The sequence below is a fragment of the Cyanistes caeruleus genome, chromosome 3, assembly GCF_971803275.1.
Source record: "Cyanistes caeruleus chromosome 3, bCyaCae1.hap1.1, whole genome shotgun sequence".
In the NCBI taxonomy this organism is placed as follows: domain Eukaryota; kingdom Metazoa; phylum Chordata; class Aves; order Passeriformes; family Paridae; genus Cyanistes; species Cyanistes caeruleus.
In genome coordinates this window covers 4,597,842-4,620,909 of record NC_141703.1, presented here as the reverse complement: position 1 = coordinate 4,620,909, position 23,068 = coordinate 4,597,842, and the positions used below count along the sequence as shown (strand labels likewise).

The window sequence follows — 23,068 nt, the reverse complement described above, 5'->3', positions numbered from 1 at the left end:
GAGAACCACAGACGGTGACACTTCAGTGGTTTCCTTGTGTCTGGGATGATTTAACCTTTTATTTCAGATTAAATTTGAGATCAAATTCCTCTAATTGAATCCATACTGGAAAATGACCGAATCTCGCTGATTCATTTTGGGTGCTCAGGAGCAGAAGTAACCCCCAAAATGGTGCAGCTTAAAAACCCCAAGATAAAGTTGAAAGATGTTTTAGACAACACTCCTTATGTTTTTGTACCAAGGGGTCTGCAGATTCACAGTTCTCTCTGAACAAAACCACGGAGCTGGAAAAATACCAAAGGTACGATCTTGGTGCGCTTGATCGAATTCCTTGATATGCATTAGGAAATATAAACAAACCCCAGACACTTACATGCCAAACTTGTGTACTTTGCCTTATCTGCAGTCCCCATCCAGAGATGTTAAGGGTAGCATGCAGCAATATTGCCGCTGTTATTAACAGTAAGTGGAATTTCTTCATTTCAGAACTCACTTTGCCAGTAATGCTCTGAAGTTTTGGGATGTGAGTAGATTTTTTTTTTTTTATTTATTTTTTTGATTGTTTGTTTTTTGTTTTGGCGGAGAAGAACCCTCTCTCACTTTAGGTCTCCTTTACAGGTGGCACCAGAGCATCGTAAGTAACGCGACCATTGAGACGGCAGTAATTTTCCAGAATGCCCCGTTATTAAATAACCCTAAAAAAAGTCCAAAGAAAACGGAAGTCATTTGCCCCGGCCGGTATTTTACGAGCAATCTTTATCAGGTGCTGACCTGCCCTGTTCGGGGAAGTGTTGAGTCCTTATTTGCCTGCAACACCCTGAAAGGGAGGCCAAAACAGGGACCCATGGGCGAGTTCAAAACACGGGGCGCAGCCACAGCACGCTGGGCTGGAGCAGGGAAAGCCAAACCCGGGGGGCCTGGGGGGCGCAGCCACCGCCTCCCCCTTGCCGGGCTCCCTTCGCTTCCACCCGGCTGGGAAGGGAAGGGAAGGGAAGGAAGGGAAGGGAAAGGAAGGGAAGGGAAGGGAAGGGAAGAGAAAGGAAGGGAAGGGAAAGGAAAGGAAAGGAAAGGAAAGGAAAGGAAAGGAAAGGAAAGGAAGGGAAGGGAAAGGAAAGGAAGGGAAGGGAAGGGAAGGGAAGGGAAGGGAAGGGAAGGAGCCGTGTCCCTCCGGGGGCTCGGGGCAGTGCCGGTCCCGCCCGCAGCGGGAGGAAGGGGCCGGGCGGTGCATCCACCTGCGGCCACCTGTCCCTGTCCCTGTCCCTGCCCCGCTCGGTGGCTCCTCCCCGCCCGCTCCCGGCTCCCTCCGCCGCCTCCCAGCCGCTCCCGCAGCCCCAGGTAAGCGCTGCTCTCCCCGCCCGCCGCCCCTCCGCCTCGGGAAGCGCCGTGCCGGGGGGGAATCGCCGTCCCGGCTGCCTTTGGATTTAACCCAGCCACTCGGGCTGGGCTCGGGGGGGATGAGGAGGGACCGCGGCGGCGCCTGGGAACCCCCGGCCCGAGGCTGGGAGGCGCCGGGTGATGGAAAGCGAGAGGGGACGCGGCTTCCCCCGTGCTCCCCTGCCTTCCCCCGTGCTCCCCTGCCTTCCCCCTGCCTTCCCCCGTGCTCCCCTGCCTTCCCCCGTGCTCCCCTGCCTTCCCCCGTGCCCCCGCTCCGCAGCCGCTTTCTCCAGCGGGAGATGCGCCCCGGGAAAGTTGCGCTTCCCCGCGGGCCGGGGTGTCAGGGAAGCCGGGAGCCAGAGGCACCCGGGGGAAGGAGGTGGATGGGATAGCCGGGAGCCAGAGGCACCCGGAGGAAGGAGGTGGATGGGGAAGCCGGGAGCACGGGAGGAAGGAGCTGGATGGGATAGCCGGGAGCCACAGGCACACGGAGGAAGGGAGGAGGAGGAGGAAAGGAGGAGGAGGATGATGATGATGATGGGCACTCTCGAGGTCCGAGAAGGTGCGCAGGGCTCAGCCAGCGCCGGCCCGTCCCGCACCGCTCCAGGTAGAGCTTGTCCATCTCCTGCCCTGGTGATGAAGGTTAAGATTGGGCAACTTCCTCAAGGTCACCGAGAGGGCAGAGAGAATAAATCAGAACGACGTTTAGTTCTGGGGACTCTTCGGTGTGTATTAATGCATTGGGCTTTAGCAAAAGCTCCGATTTCGGGTGAAAGTTGGCACAGCTCGACAAAGTGACTTTGGAAAAGTAACTCTTTTTTTTTTTTCAACCCTACTGTTGAAAGTTCAGTGCCAAAGCTCTGAAGTGACTCCAGCCCACACCTCCTCGCTGGTGGCTTTATGTTCATTGCTTACCTGGACCTCCAATCTCACCCTCAGCTTCCTGGGTGGGTGTCTGTGAATTTAAGGGAGAATTGTCAACACTGAGCCTTTGTCCTGAGCTAAGTGACACTGCTGTTTCCAGTGCTTTAGAAAGAGCTAAAGGAAGCAGCTTGGATTATTTGCACCATCTAGGGCAGTATTAGGTGGGGAAAGAGGTGGATGTTGTGTGTGACATAGATCAATGTACTGGGAAAATGGCAAGTTGTGGCTTTTACCTACAGGTGTAGATGTAAAGCCAAAAGACAGGTGGGCTAAGATAAATGTTGATGTCAAAGCAGGACATCATGTGCCTTTTTGTCTTCCTTTCCTTCTTAAAACTGTTAAAATTTATTCTGGTTTATAGGACAGCCAACCTGGAGCAAATTTATCAGGGTAGCCCAGCCTGAAATTGGAAATAAGTCAGAACTACGTTCCTGGATGTTGATGGAATAACAAAGTAACACATTATTCTGGGATGCTGGTCAAAATATTTGTCTTGGAGTTGCCAGTCCTGTAGATATGGGCTTTTCCTCCTGTGCCAGTCCAGGGCTGGTCCAGCCTGAGTAGCTGCAGTGCCACCACGGTGGTGGCTCAGTGGTGCCTGTGCTCTGCAGCACTGCTTCCCCCACAGCTTTGATGTGTGCACCCTGAAACCTTTCCTGGCAACACGAGCCTCCCCGTGGAGTGAATTCAAACCTCCTGCCAGCAGGATTTGCTTTTCACTCTTCTCTGCCATAGACCCCTTAGAAGTGGTTTGCAGCTCCTCAGGACCTGTTGGTCACGGGTTAAAAATCGCTGACCTGGGCAGGTATCTAAATAAATCTGGTTTGTTAACGTTGCTGGGCTTTATTTTCCTGCAGTGTGGGTACCTAGTGCTACCTTATTCGTATCATATTAATTTGCAGCTCAAATATGGTGAACAAGTGTTTTTAAGTGGTTTATTTAATTGCCAGCGACTTTCAGTGACGTAGACAGACACTTGAATTTAGCCAGAAGGTAACAATCAAATATGAAGATGACTGGCAAACATCTTCTGCCATAAAGTTATTTGCTTATGCCTTGGAAGAAGGGCAAGGGCAGAACCTGGGATGCAGTGTAGGGGAAGTAAGAATCCAAGGGCCAAGCTGGCTGTTGCTGCATCCTCCAGCTCCTCCTGTGATCTGGGAGTGGGTGCTGTGGTTTGCAGTTGTTGCCTGAACAATGGGTCCATCTCTTACCACGCCAGAGCCTCTGGTTCTTCTGGGCTCTTGGTCCTTTCTGCTTCAGAAATGGCTGAAAGGCTCTTGTGCCACTCACCATCCGCTCAGTGAAATGAGAAAAAAGGAAAAAAAGAGCATTTCAGCCTCCTTCCTCACCCCACTGCTCCTAACAAAGCACGTGATGTACTTGTGACAAGGCTGAGCCTGAAGTCAGTCTGTTTCCAGACAGATGATAATAACAATAGTAACAATAATAATGATCATAAACGATTGTTTGTAGTATGAGTATGGCATCCTATAACTTTTTAAAATGCTACACTCAGAGATTTTTTAATGTCTCCTTTATTTTGCACGTGAAAGTAGAATTAATCTTGGTTTCCTGGTCTGGGGAATACTGCTGATAGTGCTTATCAAGAGGCACTGTTTTTTAACACCTCTTGATAAGTAGTTGTACAGTATAATGGCATTTTAGGAGCTAATCTAGAATAGCTTCAGAACTATTTCTTAGTTCTGTGAGAAGGACTAGGTTTTATTTGTGGCTGCCTTTCATGTAAATATTTGCACAGTCTCACAGAGTTCTCTGAAATACTTGTGATGTATTACAAGTATTACTTACCTTACTGCACAGGCATGCTGAGTAGAGCTCACCTCTGTTGAGAAGGTTTGTTGAAAGGCCAGGACATTGTAGGACCCTGATTTTAATGACTTTGGGACATTCAGTCAATTTGTCTTTGATCCTTGCCAGAGGACAAATGGAGTAAATTAAAATCACTTTTTTTAACCACCACAATAAAAATATTCAGTGCCACCTCCTGAAGAAGTGTCAAGGAAATCTTGTTAATGAAATGGGATGAAAAAAATCTTATTTAGCGCCTTTCCTTTTTCATTCACAACTGGATTATTTTTAACCTTTCTATACTTCATATGCAAGTTATGATAATTTTTGTTACTGATTGTTAAACAGGAATCTTGATCATGTTTCTTTCCTCTTGTCCAGGTGACAAGGCAGGAACTGTCCTGTGAAATTGCTCTGTGAAAAGGTCATAAAAATGAATCTGGAACCTCTTTGCTTGTTTTCCCCCTTCTTTTATTTTATTGCCCCACTAACCTTTCCTCCACACCATCATATCATGGTTATATTGTGCTCATGGTTATGTTGCTGAAACTTCCAGATGGTCATAAAATGGTTGGAAATTTTAAAAAAATGAAATCATGTTTCCTTTCTGCTGTCATCAATGCCATAACAGGTTGGCTTGCCCTTCTTTATGGTTGAGCTTTGCACTGAAATTACTCCTTTGCTATCTCAATGAGTTGAGATTGTTGGTTTGCTCAATACAGGGAATGATTTGGATGTGATGCAGTGTGTTAGGGTCATGTAGAATGTCTGGATGCTTTTATGCTTCCTACTTTTAGAGGGTGAGCTTCATTCATTTGGTTTTTGACTGTTCTGTCCTCTTAGATCTTTCTGTTTACATGTGGTTGCTTTTACGTAGGTCTAACTGTGACTAGTTTGTTTTTTTTTTTTTTATTCTGGAGTTTCTTTTTCAATTGTTGATAGCTATCACAGAGCTTAGCAAACAGCTGATGTTGTTTCTGTTTCAGGAAACAGCACAAAACGTGTACTAGAGCAATATGTAAATGCAGGAAGCAAGCTGTTGCCAATAGAACTCTGGTTTCCTTGGCCAGTTGAATTCACAGTGTTGAATTGGGATATCTGGGGGCACTTATTCCATCCTATTGACTTGGGCATGGAAACAGCCTATGGGGATCTCTGTGTGAAAGCTTGTGGAAGCCAATTAACAATTACAGGTTGGTGAGTGCTGAGGAAATCCTGTCATTTCTTGCACGGACAGCCAGGGTAAAAGGCAGCAGGTCTGGTGTCATGACAAAATCCTGCTTAGACCTTTAGGGTTTCTTTGCTTTTCATTCTGTCTGTTGCCTTTTTGGGATGATCTCCTGGCCAGAAATGGACACAGGAGCTGTGAGGGGGCCATGAGTTGTAATGGGGCAAAAGCAGAGTCTTGTTTTTGCCCAGAATTCACCAAAATTCAGCGAGGGGTGTAGAAGCACGTGGTGGTGAGGACCATGTTCAGCTGAGCAGCACAACTCTGTGCTTGGTGTTTCCTGTCCAGGGCACAGAGGGACTGTTCCTGTGGCAGGGAGGAGGATGAGCCTTTGGAGGGCTGAGAGTCTGGAAAGTCCATTTTGGAATAAATAAGATGTCATCAAATGAAGTACAGACCAACTCTGCTGCAACTTTTACTTAAAGACCTGATTTGCAGAAATCTGTAGAAAAACTTATAAAATATCCAGAAAGCTGTTGGATTGAATTTGCTTTGAACTAATCTAATATTTTTATTTTTTTTTGTACTGTTGTTTGGCTGTGTTCCTTTTTTGTTTTAATTTTGGACAGATTTACTGGAAATAGTGATGCATTTCTTTAATCTTAATGAACCATGATATAACATTAACATGTTAAGGTGTATGAAAGAAGCTCAGATACTTCAAGTAGCAGCTGTGAGGCAACACATTTTGCTTTATTTTTCAGTGAACTGTGTCTCAGTGGTGGCTTTTTACTCTTTGTCTCTCATGTCATTAGAAACAGTGGCTTTATTCCTGAGTTTTGAAAGAAAAACACACTCAGTTTTGGAGCTTCTGCATTGCTGGGGGTCTAAATGCTGGTTCTGCTCCATCCATACTGGAGGTTTTGAAATTTAGGGGCTTGACTGTGTAGGACTGATGGGTCCCTTTCATTATTGGGTGCAGTTTTGCTGGAAGGTGTTAACAAGCCAACCCTCAGGCCTCTGGTACCCTGTGACACCTTGAAGCCTGCTCCATCCTCCCAGTTCCCTTGTCTGAGATCTCCAGCTCCCTTTAGAGGACTCCTGAAGTTTGTTTTTTTTCAGATGCACCCAGTAAAGCGCTAGAATAGCTCAGCAGACATCAGGAGGAATGAGGGCAGAGAGAGGGAAGGAGAGTTGTACATTCCCACTGAACTTCTCTGCATCATCAGAGCGGGTTTATGACACTTTTAAATGGTCCATTTAAATTTGTCTGATGAGTGAGGTGAGTTAGAGGCCAAAGCATTGGACTGAGCTAAGGCAGAGCAGACCCTTCTAGCTCTCACCTGTTGGGATGGGGGAATGTTTGACAGGTCAGTTTGGTTCTCCATGACCCAGCTTCCTTATCTGAGAAGTTGTTGCAGTTCCCTTAATGTGTTTGTAAAACATTTCGAAGTGTGGGAGTGATGTGTGCTTAGGAAAACCAGATTGTATCATTATTGGATGCTACAGATCGATTTTTGCCTTAAACATTTGCAAAACCAACGAGAGTTCGGTGGTTTTGGTTTCATGTAGTTTTAAAAGACTGGAAAATGTGTATGTGTAATATGGCAGTCTGTATTTACCTATGAGTTCCTGTACTTTGTAACAGGGAAACTCTTATAAATCAGAAGCTGGATAGGAAATAGATTAACAAGAACTGAATTGGGAGTGATGGTAGATAAACCAGCTAAACGAGAGAGATATTTTTTCTTCAGTTCATTTAAAAACGAAAAAGCAAACCAGAACTACTCCCAGAAACTCCCAAAAAAGAGGGAGGAACAGTTTCCCTGTTAATTTGCAAAGCCTTTTAAATGCTAATGTAAATAAAGTTTTTGGAGTTTTTTGGTCACAGTACCTGTTGGCTTACCTCAGAATCACCACTTCCCTCTGGTATCACTAAACTTCCTAACCCTTTTTATCCCCCTCTCCTTTTCAGAGAAGGAGGAACAGAAACATCCTCCTGTGATTTATTTGTCCCTAAGTCTGGGCAGAGCCGAACTTCCCAACTCCTGTGAAGAGCTGGGCAAGGATGGATGGGACATAAATCAAAGCAGAAGTCCTGGAGCCTTAGTCACCAGTCTGATGGGCTTTCAGTAAGTATGAGTAAGACTCCTTTCTCACCTGCCTGCCACACAAATAAGTTCAGTGGTGCCTTATTTACACCTCTTTGCCAGCTCTGAAAAGCAAACACCAGCATCAGCCTTCCTGAAGTGTCACCAAGAACTGGCACTCTTGAGGTGCCAAGCAGATGTTGGAATCTGCCTCAGTGACATTTGCAGTTCAGTTTTGGGCAAAGTGATGCCTTGATGGAGGTTCTAAAAAATAACCTACTACTTTGGGCTGAATTATACCGTGTCCTTACTGCAATGTGCAGGGTTTTGCTCTGCAGGGTAGAGAAAAGTGCAGGACTGAGGCACTTTCTAGGCTTTTTTTCTTGTAGAGCAACATGAGAGGACTCAGTAGATAGCAGCATTTATTTGAAAGCTTGTGGAGGTGTATAAATGCCTGTTTTAGATCTGCACCAGCAAAACTTTTTTGTATTTCTTGTGTCTGTGGCAATCAGTGGTTTTGCTCAACGTTAACGTTTAACTTTAAAATAAACTGCTGGATGCTTGAAACATTCGATGCAGGATTTTACCCTCTCTTTGTTTGCAAATCTTTCATATTATTGTGGCACAGCTCCCCTGCCACGCTACTCTCCCTGTTTTTGGGACAACTACACCACACAGCCAAGAAAACAGAGAGTAAGAGTGAAAAAAACCTTGCCCGGTGGGGGCTGCAAGTTGTGCTATTGAATTTGTATTTCCTGATGCTTTGCTGGTTTCTGTGTCACAAACCACAGAGTGACACAGGAGTAAGTGCTGAGAGAGGCAAGAGGACCTGAACACGGCACTGACACCCAGTGGGTCGCTGCCAGGATATTCTTTGGCTCTTGTTCTGCCAGCGAGAGTGAGCACTGACTTGACCTTCTCAGTTTTTGCTGCCCTCGTGCTAATGAATAGTTGCCACTGTATAATCCTCTGGCTTGTATTGAGAGGCTGCTGAGATCTGATTTCATGCTGCACCTTCATTTGTACCCTCTCTTCAAGTGCTTCCGCTTGGTTTGGGGTGGGGCTTCTTTTAAAAAATTTGTTTTATTTTCCCTCTCTGCAAATCTGGCCTTTTTCCAAAGGGAAAACTGACAAGAGAGCTGGACAAAGCCTCCAGTTGGGATTGTTTTCTGTTTTGTTTGTTTGTATAGGTTCACACTTTACCCCCTGAAACTTGAATTGTTTCTGTACTGTTGACAAAGGAAAAAATGGCCTCTACTCTAGTAAGTAAACAAAATATTCACAATATTCCTCTCTGGTTTTTTTTTTTTTCCTTTTAATATGGTTTTATTTCTTTATATGCAACAGCCCATTGAGTGATGTCCTGATTAACAAGCGTTTTGAAACATGGAATATTCGTTGGCCAAAAGGGGAAAAGATGTTGTCAGGCAGGTGTAAGAGGCTGGAATTAATCAACATTTCAAGTGCTCAGATACTTTCAGGGGAGAATTATGCTTTTGAGCACATGCTTTTGATTTATTTAAGCTTGTTTTGGTGGGATAGGTTAGAATGGCTTCCAACTAGTTCTTAAAGCTCTTCCAGGATAAATATTTGTGAAAAACGAGGTTCACATAATTTTTATAGAATTTAAAAGTTTAATAAAAACGACAATTAGGAGAAAAAAATAAAGTAAAATATACAGATACTGCTGGGTGTCTCTGCATTCAGCCAAGAGAGCACACCTCACTAACAAAGGCTTGTCCCTTAAAAACAGAACCTTACTACATATCCATAAATTCTCATACATATTCATACATTCTTCTTAGGATCTTTGGTGTTCTTCTGTTTAGTTTTCTCTTGCCCCCTTCCCAATAGATCAATCTTCTTGGCACTATTGAGATTTACATTCTCTGATACCAGAAATGCAATAAATTCCTCCCCCCCAGAGTTCTGGTCACTGCTGTCTTCATCTGAATAAAAGAGTTTAGAAATGCAGGAGTTCTCTAGCTATTTTTTTTTTCTCAAAAACAGTTTTTATTTTAATACTATGCCATAGCCTAACATATATGTATTATACAACTATTTCTAAGTTTCATCAATAACAGAAATAAAGAAAACTATATTAATACAACAAAATTTCTAATTCTTATACACATAACATCCATTTCAATATTTGTGAAAGCCAACAATATAAAATGTATCTATAACAAATTCCATGAGCTGTTGCAGGCCAGTGTGTGTCAGAAATAGCTTAGGTGTACCTGGTGTTGTCACAGCATGAAATGGGGCAGTAAGCATTAATCCTGGACCTGGACAAAGGCTGTCACTTGTCAGCATTTCTTTCTGTGCTGGTGCTGCCCACAGCTGTCCTTGCTGTTTACTCCTACCCTGTCAGGCATCCCAGGGCAAGTGCTTGTGCAAACATCTCGGGAGGGCTGGGCTCAGGGATCCTTCTTGGGCTGGGTTGCTATGGATCAGGAAACTGATCTTGTCAGGGGTTTTCCAGCCTCACAGCTCCGTGTTACTTTTATTATTCAAAATGTGAGGTTTTAGGCATGTTCTGTGAATTTCTCTGTGCAAAGTGGAGTCACCAGTAAGCGCTCTGTGTGCAGGGGTTGTATTTTACCGAGTGGGGCTCTGCAGTTTGTCCTTGTTCCTCACCTTCTCCTGTCTCCTTCCTCCCCATGCCACCCCCCAGGGCCCACCACCGCCGTACTACGAGAACAGGGGCTTCCAGCCAGAGCCCATCTACGCTGCCAGGCAGGCAGCAGGTGCTAGTCCTTACCCACAGCTCTTCTCTCCAAGCGCTCCCTCCGTGCCAAGCTACGTCCCAAGGGTTGCCACCCACCAGTCCAGCAGGCCGGTAGCACACCCACCCAGGAGAAGCTGTGCAGCCAGTAAGTTCTGGGGATTTCTCCAGGAGAAACTGTGCAGCCAGTAAGTTCTGGGGATTTCTCCAGGGGAACCTGTGCAGACAGTAAGTTCTGGGGTGATTTCTCCAGGGGAACCTGTGCAGACAGTTCTGGGGTGATTTCTCCAGGAGAAGCTGTGCAGACAGTAAGTTCTGGGGGGATTTCACCACTGGAACCTTTGCAGCCAGTAAGTTCTGGGTGATTTCTCCAGGAAAACCTGTGCAGCCAGTAAATTCTGGGGGGATTTCTCCAGGGGAACCTGTGCAGCCAGTAAGTTCTGGGGTGATTTCTCCTGGAGAACCTGTGCAGTCAGTAAGTTCTGGAGGGATTTCCAGGATAACCTGTGCAGCCAGTAAGTTCTGGGGTGATTTCTTCAGGAGAACCTGTGCAGAAAATAAGTTCTGGGGGGATTTCTCCAGGAGAACCTGTGCAGTCAGTAAGTTGTGGGGTGATTTCTCCAGGAGAACCTGTGCAGTCAGTAAGTTGTGGGGTGATTTCTCCAGGAGAACCTGTGCAGTCAGTAAGTTCTGGGGATTTCTCCAGGGGAACCTGTGCAGTCAGTAAGTTCTGGGGTGATTTCTCCAGGAGAACCTGTGCAGAAAATAAGTTCTGGGGTGATTTCTCCAGGAGAACCTGTGCAGTCAGTAAGTTCTGGGGGGATTTCTCCTGGAGAACCTGTGCAGCCAGTAAGTTCTGGAGGGATTTCTCCAGGGGAACCTGTGCAGCCAGTAAATTCTGGGGGGATTTCCAGGAGAACCTGTGCAGCCAGTAAGTTCTGGGGTGATTTCTCCAGGAGAACCTGTGCAGAAAATAAGTTCTGGGGATTTCTTCAGGAGAACCTGTGCAGCCAGTAAGTTCTGGGGGGATTTCCAGGATAACCTGTGCAGACAGTAAGTTCTAGAGGGATTTCTTCAGGAGAAACTGTGCAGTCAGTAAGTTCTGGGGGATTTTTCCAGGAGAAGCTGTTCAGCCAGTAAGTTCTAGAGGGATTTCTCCTGGAGAAAGGTACCAAGGGAAAGATACCTTCCCTTCCAAGTCGTGCATGGAAGGAGCAGCTCCCTTGTGGATGGAGAAGGGACAGCTGGCTGGGGTGCTGGTGCAGCTGGGTGCTTGGGGGGGAAGGATGGTGGAATGGAGAAAAGTCTGGCTAAAAACAACTGGTTTCAATGTCAAATAAAATAATGCTGGTGGATGAAAATTACTTTACTCGTGGACCTAATTTCTCTTTTCCTCCTTGCTTTCATTTCAGGTCTAAGGAAAACCATAATCATATTATTATCTATATTAATAGTCATTTGTTGTGCAATTGCTGCTTTCTTCATCTGGTATTTTGGTAAGTTGTTTTGTTGTTTTTTTTTTTTAATTTTGATTTATTTATTTAATTTTAATGTATTAAGATTTTCAAGTTTAGAAATATCTCATTCTCATTTTATGCTTTATGCTGAATTAAGGACAAAGAAGTCTTTGTTCCTTTTCTCCTAAGAGATGAACTAATATTGCTTCTTAATGGCTCAATTTTCTTTGTGGGTTTAGGTGTTAGTGTTTTGTTTATTTCAGGTTTTTTTTTTTTTGGGGATGTTTTTTGTTTTGTTTTCTTTCTTTCCTTCTTTTTTTATTTCATTCTTTCTTTCTTTCTTTCTTTCTTTTTAATTTTAATGCTGCTATTTCTTTCCAAATTTGAGCTTCACTTAATTTCAGGTGAAGGGAGGAGTTTGCAGTAAGTGTGTAAAACTTAACTGCAAGACTGTAAATGGTCAAGATGTGTTTTGTTTTGCTAAAGTGGGATCTCTCTTGGAGCAGAAGTCATTTACATCCATTTATTTCTTTCTGTGGGGCTTTTGTGTAAACATTTCATGAGCCCAGCCTGTCTCAGCACTCTGAGTTGTACCGTGGATGTTTGCCTTGGAAATCCTCCCCAGCTGGGGTGGCTGAGATCTGAAGCTGGGCTGGACCAGTTCTGTTCAGCTCAGGTGAAGTTTGTCTTGAATTTCCCTTTCAATGAAAGCTGCTTTGCTAAAAGAGCAGGAAAATAAGAATTTGCTGATTTTAGGAGCCTCTCCTTTCTGTTCTGCTCAGGAAAAGAGGAAGAGAGATTTAATGGAAGATGTCCCAGCTCATTGCATTTGGGTTTGACTAAAATGATGTTCAAAGACCCCTTCCAAACTATACTATGATTTTAAGAGAGTTAATTTAGAACTATTAGAATGACCCTATGAATGATTTTTTTGACTCATTTTGATTTAAGCAGGGTGACTGTAATCTTGTTTTAAATGAGAGCAGAAGTACGTAATCGAGGCGTTCACTCTCTTCCTCCTTTAACACGTGTTAACGCTTTGCCAGTGCAAAGCTGACTCCTTTCTGACAACTTCACGGTGCCTGATTATTCAGGGGAGGCCAGTGGCCAAAATCCAATCAGCTGCATCAGAGACTTGATCTGACAAGCGATTCAAAGGACAGAGCAATCCATCTCCTGCTGTGGCAGGCTGGGCTCCCTCCCACCCCCCGCTGTAAGAGCCGCTTCCAGCGGTTTGCTCCATCCAAGTGGGAAACTCTTTGAGAGCTGGGCTGATGTGCAGCCTCCTGGCTGTGTTTGTCTCCCTGCAGTAGAGAATCACTGTCTCAGCTCCCTGATCGAGTGTGGCTCCTCAGGGGTGTGCATGTCCCCCTCCCAGTGGTGTGATGGAGTGAGCGACTGCCCCAACGGGGAGGACGAGATGCGCTGTGGTGAGTGACACCAGCCTGGGCTGGGGGGGAAAAACCTGCAGCAGCTGCAGGATGATGGTCAGCTGGGAGCAGATTGCCTTGTGCAGAGCTTGCCTAAGTTGCAACGAGGCTGTCTTAGCCTGAAGTCTGTTTTTTAAAATGGTTTAGGATGTGTGCTATGTATAGATGTTCAGTTTGTTTCCCGATTGAAAAGCTGAAATAAAACGCTTGGCTCAAGGGTTTGAGCTGCCTTGACTTTGAGTCAGTTTTTTAAATATCACCTTTTAATTTGGGTGGGATTTGTGCAGAACTGAATCTAGCATTGTCTCTGGATGGAGCAGTCAGTGGTGACTTCTCAGTAAGCTTCAGGTGAAAATACAAAGCTGGTGGTCTTCAGTCAGGCTTGTCTTTTTCCATGTATTTTGCACTCCTCATTCTTCCCCCTTCGTTCTTCAACTACTTCCCAACTCATTTGTGTAAGAAAGCTTGGCCTAACCATTGCTTTGAACTGAAAAGATGCCAAGGGAAGAAGCTTCAGTGCAGAGCTGAAGGTAGAAGGTGGAAACATTGATTTGCCCATTCCAGAGGTTTGGCATCTTGTGTCGTGCCAGTGCCACACTGGAAAACTCCAGCAGTGCTTTGAATTCCCTCTGTAAACTTGGATTCTCATGCAGGGCTATCATTTACTCATAGCTGTTCCACTCCATTTGGTTGAATAATGGGTTCTTGGAGAAGCCTGTTTCAATCAGTTCTTTTGCTTCAACTATTTTTTATTAAATTCTTGTGCAAGCAAATACATAATGGGAGGTGGAATGCCAGAGCTAATTGCTCCTGGTTACATTCTTGCTCTGCAAAGGGCTCCTCTGAAGAAATTTGGTGTATTAAGAGATAATAGAAAGTATTTTTCAATAGATCATATTTTATTTATAGACAGTATGTGATTAAGAAATATATGGTTGCATAAAGAAAAGATCAGAAAATTTTCATTATTGCAATCTTAGTGGTAGAATATAAAAGAGAATTTTGAGTATAAAAGCTGAATGAAAGGATGAGCCCTATCTTGTACCTTTGCATTTTGAAACTGGTAGTTCTTTGAGATTGCCTTACGTGAAAAGAAGTCAGTCATTTCCATATTCCTGCCTGCTGGATATTTACTCAGACTTTGAGTAGAAGGGAGCATTAAATTAACATCAGTTCATACATGAAGTGGATATTATGGGTAATAATAATTTCTCCCAAGCAGAGAAAGCAGTAATAATAGCATGTGGTGTTCTTAGTTTCTTTTTTCTTTTTTCTTTTTCCCTTTCTTCCTTTTCTGGCAGTTAGACTTTTTGGACCAAATTTTATCCTGGAAGTTTATTCACCTGTCAGCAAATCCTGGTATCCTGTTTGCCAAGATGGCTGGAATGATGATTATGGGAAGATTGCATGCAAAGACATGGGCTACAGCGTGTAAGTCCAAACTCTGTCAGCCTTTGCTCAGACACAGAAAGGTTAAAATTTCCCTCTTGCCATTTTTCACGTGGCTGAGACTTTGCTGTGAAATTGTACTGGCAAAAAGAGAAGTTGTACTCTTCCTCTTGCCCTGTTCCACGAGGTGCATGCATATCAGATGGAAATATTATTTTAACCTAGTGGCTGGTGGGAAGTGGAACTTGACAGATGTTTCAAGAATCTGAGGCTCTGGCTGGGCTGCATTCAGGTGAAAACAAAAACAAATATTTCTAGTGTCATGCCAGGAGCTCTGGCTTGGCACAGCTCATTGTTATCACTTGTTTGAAATCTGAAACCACTACTGGGTTTCATAGTGGGCTTTCTGTTTTGCAGGGATACGTATTTCCACAGTCAAGGGGTAGTGCCTGAAGTCAGCTTTAAGAGCTACATGAAGCTGAACACAAGTGCTGGGAATATAGACTTGTACAAAAAGCTGTACAGCAGGTATCTTTCTTTAATAAAAGCCTCTCTCCTTTCATCCAGGGTCTCTCCAGATGCTGTAAGAGCTGTAGCTTCTCCTGCAGCATAATGCAAGTGTGCATCTTCCAGTGGGGATTGTTGGAGGGAAAGAGACTTTATTTTTAATCTGGTTGCAGCAACTGTTCTTCCCTCTTTTAAAAACCATTTTTCACTCCTCCCTGTCCTCTGCTAAAAAGAAATTGTCCCACATTCTGTGCTGTGTAGAATGTTGCCATGTTAAAGGTATTTTTCTAATGCCCTCTGACCATCAGCAGGAGTTTGTGTATGGCGACAGGAGCTACAAGCTGCAACACATTCACAGCAGCTGGCACAGCCTTTTTTTGTGTCACATGGACACACAGCATGCAAACATGGATCTTCTCTGTGGAAAGCATCATTTTTATTATCATTAAACAACTCTGAAGTGTCCATTTTCAAAACCTGTAGGCTGCTGTGCCTGCAAGCTCCCTTGTTTAATTCTTCTGCAGTGACTTCCTAAATCAGCTCAACTTTCTCTCAAGCTGTTCTTCATCTTGCTTCTCAATAGGCTTGCACACCTTTTGTGTCTGCAGTCTCCCACAGGACAGTTTTGGTGGATGCAAGGCATGGGGGAGGCTGATGGTTGACGGTAGCTGGAGAAAGTGAAGAAAGGAGGGAACCCTCCACAGGAAGATGAGGCTGAGGGCAGGGCATATAGCTGGAAAGGATAGAAAGCAGCTGGAGGGTGGACTTTGCTCACCATTTCCTTCACTGAGTGCCTAAGATCATGCTTGGTTATTTTATTTCTCCTGCAGTGGTTCCTGTGCCTCAGGAAAAGTGGTTTCTCTGCGCTGCATAGGTAACTCACTGGCTTTTTCAAACTTCTGCTTCTCTGGGCTTTGAAATGCTCTGGTTGGCAAATCCTTTTGGACCTGTGGCATTAACTGCACTTTTTGCATGGGCAAATGATTTATCTCTGGTTCCCAAATAATGCAGTTTTAGGAGCAGGGTGGGAGAGGAGACAAGGACGACAGTGGATCCCCGGTTGCTTTTGTCTTTGCTGCCACCAGTTCCTTTAAAAGACTTGTGGTGAAGCTCCATATCTGTCCCCAGCAGCTGTGTTGGGATGTCTGTGGCACATTTGCTCTCCAAGATTCAGCAATCGGGTGGGCAGTGCCTTCTTGGTGGTGATCCCTGTCCTGAGCAGTGTCCTGGCTGCTGCTGCACAGCACAGAGCTGTCTGAATTGCCAGAGATTCCTGAAAGGAGTGAAGAGTTTATGGTGAACCGAGGGCAGCAGCTGCTGCCAGCTGGGGTTTGCAATTTAACGGGGGTCTGGGCAGTGGCAGATCTGGGATTTGGTGTCAGGGCAGGGCTCTGAGCTGTGGTGCATCCAACAGGTCAGACACGGTGTGTGCACCCCTCTCTCTGCCAGGGAAGCCTGAGTTGCAGAATCCACCTCCCAGCTGACTCTCTGATAAACCTCTGTGTGTGTGACTGACCTTTCAGAGTGTGGCCTGTCCAGCAAGAGCGTGAGCATCATGAACAGGATCGTGGGTGGCAGCGGGGCCGTGCTGGGGCAGTGGCCGTGGCAGGTCAGCCTGCACGTGCAGGGCACCCACGTCTGCGGGGGCTCCATCATCACCCGCCACTGGATTGTCACAGCAGCACACTGTGTGGAAGGGTGAGCCCCTCTCTCCATGGCTCTCTGCCTTTCTTCAAGCTGAAATGCAGAAATTTTATTCAATTCTCTCCTTTCAAACTGGATTCCTCCCCCCCACCTGACGTGCAGGTGCTCGGTGCAGTATTTTGTCCGTGAGGGAAATTTGAAGTATTAAGGGAAGATTCTGGGGGAGGCTGGCTGCAGCTCATCTGTCTGCTTTCTACAAGAAGCCTTATTTTATATTTTATATTTTGTCTCATTTGCAAAATGAAATGGGTGATGTTGAGCACAGATACCCACCCAACTTAAGATGTAAACTCAAGGCACCAAATTTAATGCCAGCCAGTACAATGTTTTCATGAAGATGTTGAATTACACTGTGAGAAAACCCAAAGGAAATTCAACCCCTGCCTCCAAATTCTCAAATATCACACTGCTGTAGATATGATCAATTTAAAGATGCCTGTGCCATTTATTTCTTCATATCTTCTTGCCACAGGGTAGTAAAGTCCAAGTCAGTATTAAATACAGATTTATATCTATCCAAGGAGCACTTTATGTAGCCATCAACAAGAAAAATAGCTGGTGCTTTGTACATTTTTAACCTATAAAAGAGAGTTGAGGGTTCTGTGGTACCCTCAGAAAGGGCAGAATTTGTTTAAAAGGTGGCTGCTTCTGTTGGAGGGAAAACCCACAAAGCAAAAACATTTTTAAATGTTGGTTGGCTGGATCACAGTTTGAGACTAAGGCAAGGAAGAATATTTGTCCTTAACCTTGAGAAAGGAATGCAAGTGTTGATTTCTGCCTGGAGATCTTATCCCTCCTTTGTTGTCTGGATTTGAGCCCTGTAGTGTGCAGAAGCTTTGGGAATGGGAACCAAGCTGCAGCTGGCACAAACCTGGTTTTCAGCCTGATCTGGGGTTTTTTTTGGAGCTGGGGTGACTTGCAGGCACTACTGCCTTGGTGCTTCTCATGGAGGGAGTTTGAACACTTGTGGCAGGTTTTCTGTTAAGCTTTTGCAAACTGTGCTGGAGCACAAGAGGCTGCTTAAGTAACACCTAGCAAGTGTGCTTAATAAAAAAAAAAAAAAAAAAAAAAAAAAAAAAAGACTCAAAACCAGCCTAAAAAAAACCCAAAAAACCCCTGGCATTTTCAAGATAGTGAAATTCTTTCACCAGATCATGTTTTTACTAATTCTGGCTTCTGCTGATACCACTGACATGTGAGACTTCAGAATTACCTGCCTGATCCCTCAGTCATGGAAATCAAAGGGCTTCAGTGTCGCAGTCTCAGACTTAATTTGTTGTGCTGAGTGATTAAGGGGATGGACAGTGATACTTAACCCACTGCAAAGATTTTTTTGATACATTATTGAAACTCTAGCCAAGCTTTCCTCAAGTTACATGTCTGGCAATTTGTTTGTCTTATTCTTCAAAAATAGTAGTCAGATGCATGTGCGTTTTTGGCCACACAAATATTTGACTACAGCTCCTGAAGACAATTTTTTGCAGGTCCTAATCTCTGTCTTGACACCAGAGAAGAAATCCTTCATGCTTTTTCTTTGTTCTGTAGGCGATTTTCTGACCCACAGAGCTGGAGGGTTTATGCTGGCATTCTGAATCAGGATGAGATGCTCTTTAGAAGTGGATACAGAGTGCAACAGATAATTTCTCATCCAGATTATGACACAGACTCTAAAGACAACGATGTTGCCCTTATGAAGCTGGAGACACCACTGAGTTTTACTGGTAGGTATTCTGTTCTTCTTAAGGGAAAAATCCAGTGGGCAGTGAGCACACCTTTTAAAACTTCTGAATTTCATCAAGCAATTCTTGTAGAGACTTACTGGAAGAACACAAAATGACCCTAGAGACAGGGTATAGAGACAGAGGGCACAGCATCTGATTTCCTAAGCAGGATTTATTTAAATCTATTGCATGGGTAGGTACTTTTATCTCAGAATGCTCTACAGTTTAGCCACTGCTGTATGTGCAGACATCTACAAGTGCAGTGGTGGAGCAGCTGATTAAATCCCAACTCAAGTCAGGTCAAATGATGGTCAAAAAACCCTTCCAAACTCAGCATTACAAGAAGTTCCTTTCATGAAAGCAGATGTAGGTTGTTTGTAAGCAATCAGTGCAAAATAGAGAACAAGCCATTATTTAAACTTGAAGTGCTTTTTGTGTACAGGCCCTTTGTGTTTCAGTGCATCAGTTTAAAGCTACCAGGAGTAATCTGAAAGGGATTTTCTGCTGCTGAGAGCAGGGAGATTGTCTGTTCTGGTGCTGCACACTTCTTGTGTATAACAGTACTGAATCCTGCTTGTCTTGTGATTATTTTCAGCAGAGTTTTGCAAAGAGAATGCAGAGCTGTAGTTTTCAGAATTTTTTCTTTGTCTTCCGCTGCTCAGAGGAGCTGGTGTTAATTGTTCTATTTAACCTGATGAATTAAGGTAGAACCATTACCTGTTTGTTCCTCATTTTGAGGTGAAGATCAGGCAGATTTGAGGTGAAGATCAGGTACCCCTCAGGGAAAGGGCAGCTGGGAAACTTTCTGCTGCCTCCTGCATTATCTGCCTGCAAGGAATGTAGAGTACAGAGGAAATGCATGATGTGTTTAAATTTATTTTGCTTTCTGCCTGGACATTGGTTATTCTGTTTGTTTTGCAGAAACTGTGAGGCCAGTTTGTCTGCCCAATCCAGGAATGATGTTCCAGCCTAACCAGCAGTGCTGGATATCAGGATGGGGAGCAGAGTACCAAGGAGGTAAAAAGTACTTCTGGAATATTTTGATTTTTTTCCATAAACTAGTCCTCTTCATCCTGTGAATATTTTTGCATGGGCTGATGGGGCAGTTTGAATTAGATCTGTTCATACACTATTTTTTCACCCATTTTGCAGCCTCCAATATTTACCCAGGGCATTCTGTCTCAAAGCAAGCTGTGATGTGTTGCATTCAGCAGACTGCAAAGGACCCTCAGATCAGTACTGAGGGCCAGAAATTCCCAACCAGGAGATAATTCTCTGCCCCTGCTGGCAGGAGCTGCTCCTTTCCACCACCTCAGGCTGAAGTAGAATGGTGCAAGAAAATTTGCAAGACTGGAAAAAGGAGAGGGAGGAAAGGGGTTTTATTTGTAAATAAAGGCACTGGGAGAAGTCCTATTGACCTCTTCTTAAATCTAAAATTTCCATCCTACTGCTTCTAGGAAGTTTAAGTAACGTGATGCTTATTCTGACTTTGTCTTTGCATGTTTGTGCATATTTAAATCCCAGGTAAAACATCAAATAACTTGAATTTCGTTGCGGTGCCCTTAATAGAACGTTCGAGGTGTAATTCTGTTTATATCTACAATGGCATGATTCTGCCTACAATGATCTGTGCTGGAGACCTAGCAGGGGGAATTGATTCCTGTCAGGTAATTATTCCTAATTAATAGCTAATAATCTGATTATTTTTGTGGCCTTGCTAGTAGGCTGGCTATGTATGTATGTATGTATCTATCTAATCTAATTTAATCTCATCTATCTATCTCAAATAAATTCTGTGCCCCCCCAAAATTAAAAATTTGCATTACATCTGGTTGGGCTTCTGGTTCCTTTGGTGGTGCATCCCTTTAAAGAGGAGAGCTTTTGTTTCATTGTCTGAATTGCTGCCAGTGCTGAGTTCTCACTGAATTCCCAAGGAGGGTGAGGCTTCTTTTTAATGCTTCAAGGATGGTTTGTTACCTGGTACCTGAAAGTGATCAAATGCTCCTCATAACCACAGCATTATTATCATTATTGTATTATTAACCACAGCATTGTGCTTGTAAACAAGACAGTCAATAATGCCAATCTTACTCGGAGGGCTCTGGGCAAATTATTTTCATCCCTATTGGAAGCAGACATCATTTAACACCAGAATTGCCAGCATATCTTGTTTTAGTGACTCCCTAAATGGCAGGCAGGTTTATATTGGGCCTGAAGCTGTGTTCCTGGAGTGAAATGGGTCGGGTTTTTCCTGGCTGCTGTGTCACTGACAAGGTGTTTGTGTGCCATGCAGGGTGACAGTGGAGGTCCTCTGGTGACCCACCACCACTCGGTGTGGTGGCTGGTTGGAGATACCAGCTGGGGCACTGGCTGTGCCACTCCCAACAAACCTGGAGTCTACGGGAACATGACTGTGTTTACAGACTGGATTTATAAAAATATGCAGGTAAAATATTTGGGGTTTTTCATAAATTTTAAGGCCCCACATCCTGAAGTGTGGGGCCTTAATAAATGTGACTTGCATGGTAACAAAGCTGTTGTGTTGGGAAACATCCAAGTGATTGTTAAAACAGAACCTGAACCTTTGTTTTCTGTTTTGTTTTGTCTTTAAAACAGGCAAACAGATGACAACACTCTCCTTGCCCATCGATGTTCCTGAGGACAAGAATTAATGAAGCCATGGGAGCCTGGGATATTTATTCACTCTGTGGTTGATTTCATCTCTCCTCTTTGATTTTTCTTTTTAAAAGTAACATGAAGGATTGCACACTTGGTTCTGTGCTGGCTACAGTGACGGATCTTAATCAGTGAAGGATTATCACAGTGAGCACCTTTCCTCTCCTTGTGGTGCCTGGCAGAGTCATTCTGTGAACTGCTTCCTGAAATTTCTCTCTTTTGTTGAGTAACTTTTGCTTGATGATCAGGCTTATAATGACAATTTAAATCACGATTTAATTTCAGATTTTCCTAGCAGGATGCTGAGACAGTTGGTTTAGTAGTTTTTAAATTAAATGTTAAGCAATGTGAATGTTGAATCTCCGAGCTGCTGGTTGGCAATTTAAAAGGAAATGAATGTTTTTTTTAGTATAGAATTACAAAATGGTTTGGGTTGGAAGGGACCTTAAGGATCATCCAGTTCCAACCCCTCTGCCATGGGCAGGGACACCTCCCAGTATCCCAGGTTGCTCAGAGCCCCATCCAGCCTGGCATTAAACACTTCCAGGGATGGACCATCCTCAGCTTCCCTGGGCAACCTGTTCAGTGCCTCACTATCCTCACAGGGAAGAACTTCTTCCTAAAATCTAATGTAAATGTGCCCTCTTTCAGTCTGATGTCACTGCCCCCTGTCCTTTCACTCCATGTCCTTGTCCAAAGTCCCTCTCCAGCTCTCTTGTAGGCCCATTAGGGACTGGAAAAGGTGCTGAGGTTTCCCCAGAGCCTTCTCCAGGCTGAACAAGCCCAGCTCTCTCAGCCTGTCTCCATAGCAGAGTTGCTCCAGCCCTTGGAGCTCCTTTGTGGCTCTGGACTCGCTCCAAGGGGTCCATGCTGGAGATCCCAGAGCTGGATGCAGGATTCCAGGTGGGGTCTCAGGAGAGTAGAGGGTGAGAGATATATATGAAGGGAACTTTTCATGCACTACAGTCCAGGCACAGAAAATAAAATAAATATATATATATACTGTATATTCAGGTAGTTAAAAATCCTCAGGATCTCAACACAGCCGTCAATCAAAGCCAGGCTTTGCAGTCTGGCTGCCTCAGACCTTACAAAAAGTGCTGTTCTGCCTTAAGCTGCTCTGAACCCAAAGTGGGCACTTTGTGGATGTGGGATTTGGGCAGGGATGTCCCAGAGCTGCAGCAGGAGCAGTCTCAGTGCTGAGGTCCCTGGCTGAGCACATTGAAGGTGACTCTGGAGCTGTCCCTGCTGTTGAAGGCAAAGGGCAAATGTTTGCAGGCAGGCTGTGCTGCCCCTGGAGCTGCACACACAGACGGGATGTTTTGTACAAGGAAACACAAAGCTGCGTTTCTGCAGGACGAGATGAACTACCTCATTTGTTAAATTTGGCTTCTGATTCCTTACAGCTCTCCTTTACGTGTCTGCCTGAATGTTTTTAGCAAAATGTTAATTCCAATCCGAGTGCCACCTGAATGAGGGTTTTGAAAATAATTTATGATCGTGGTAGAGGATCAAAAAGCCATATCAAGTCACTTTGTTAAGAAGGATAAATCTTTATTGAATGAAATTACTCCACTAGTCTTGTTTTCTCTTTTGGTACTGAAATGCAATTATCTTACATGTAAACACTGCACCAAATAAATTGTTTTCTTTTTTTTTTTTTTTAACAAACACTTTTCTTTAGTCGTGCTTTATATCTGTTTACCTGGATTTATTTTTTTTTTTTAAGCAGTTGCTGGATTCAGTGTACGAAGTGCTTTGAGTGTCTAATTAAAAAAATCAAAACCAACAGCAAACAAACAAAAAAAGGAGAAAAGCAACTCAAGAGGGTGAGCCAAGAGATTATTTTAATTCTGATATTTCAGGTCCTTGAACAAACCCAGGGAAAATAGAGCAAGATGTCCAGGAATGCTGAGTGTCTTTGGTGGCTGTGTCTGATGAAATGACTCTGAGTTAATTGAATTAAATAAGGAAGTTTAGCCTGCAGGCAGTGGCTTGAGGGAGTCACACCCTATTTTGTCATTCTGCCTCTTGCTGCCTGCAGCAATGTGTCCTTGTCTCTCCAGGTGTGAGATGGGTGTGTTTTCA

At 44.2% G+C, this 23,068-nt stretch overlaps 1 protein-coding gene across 8 annotated transcripts; it reads left to right on the top strand.

The window, feature by feature from the left end:
- TMPRSS2 (transmembrane serine protease 2) lies at positions 1–22,651 on the top strand. 8 transcript variants are annotated; one of them, XM_086879518.1, is made up of 18 exons: positions 1–301; positions 487–523; positions 619–763; positions 2,220–2,321; positions 7,254–7,410; positions 8,559–8,630; positions 10,046–10,244; positions 11,509–11,592; positions 12,864–12,983; positions 14,285–14,414; positions 14,790–14,900; positions 15,710–15,753; positions 16,403–16,577; positions 18,129–18,304; positions 19,226–19,321; positions 19,829–19,971; positions 20,598–20,750; positions 20,921–22,651. In XM_086879518.1, exons 6-18 carry the CDS (start codon positions 8,616–8,618, stop codon positions 20,930–20,932), a joined length of 1,458 nt encoding a protein of 485 aa, XP_086735644.1. In that variant the 5' UTR covers positions 1–301; positions 487–523; positions 619–763; positions 2,220–2,321; positions 7,254–7,410; positions 8,559–8,615; the 3' UTR covers positions 20,933–22,651. The 8 variants fall into 8 exon arrangements, with proteins under 8 accessions (XP_086735644.1, XP_086735649.1, XP_086735650.1 ...); XM_086879523.1 differs by having other exon boundaries at positions 3–301; positions 606–634; XM_086879524.1 differs by lacking the exon at positions 2,220–2,321 and having other exon boundaries at positions 3–301.
- Positions 22,652–23,068: the final 417 nt, after the last annotated feature.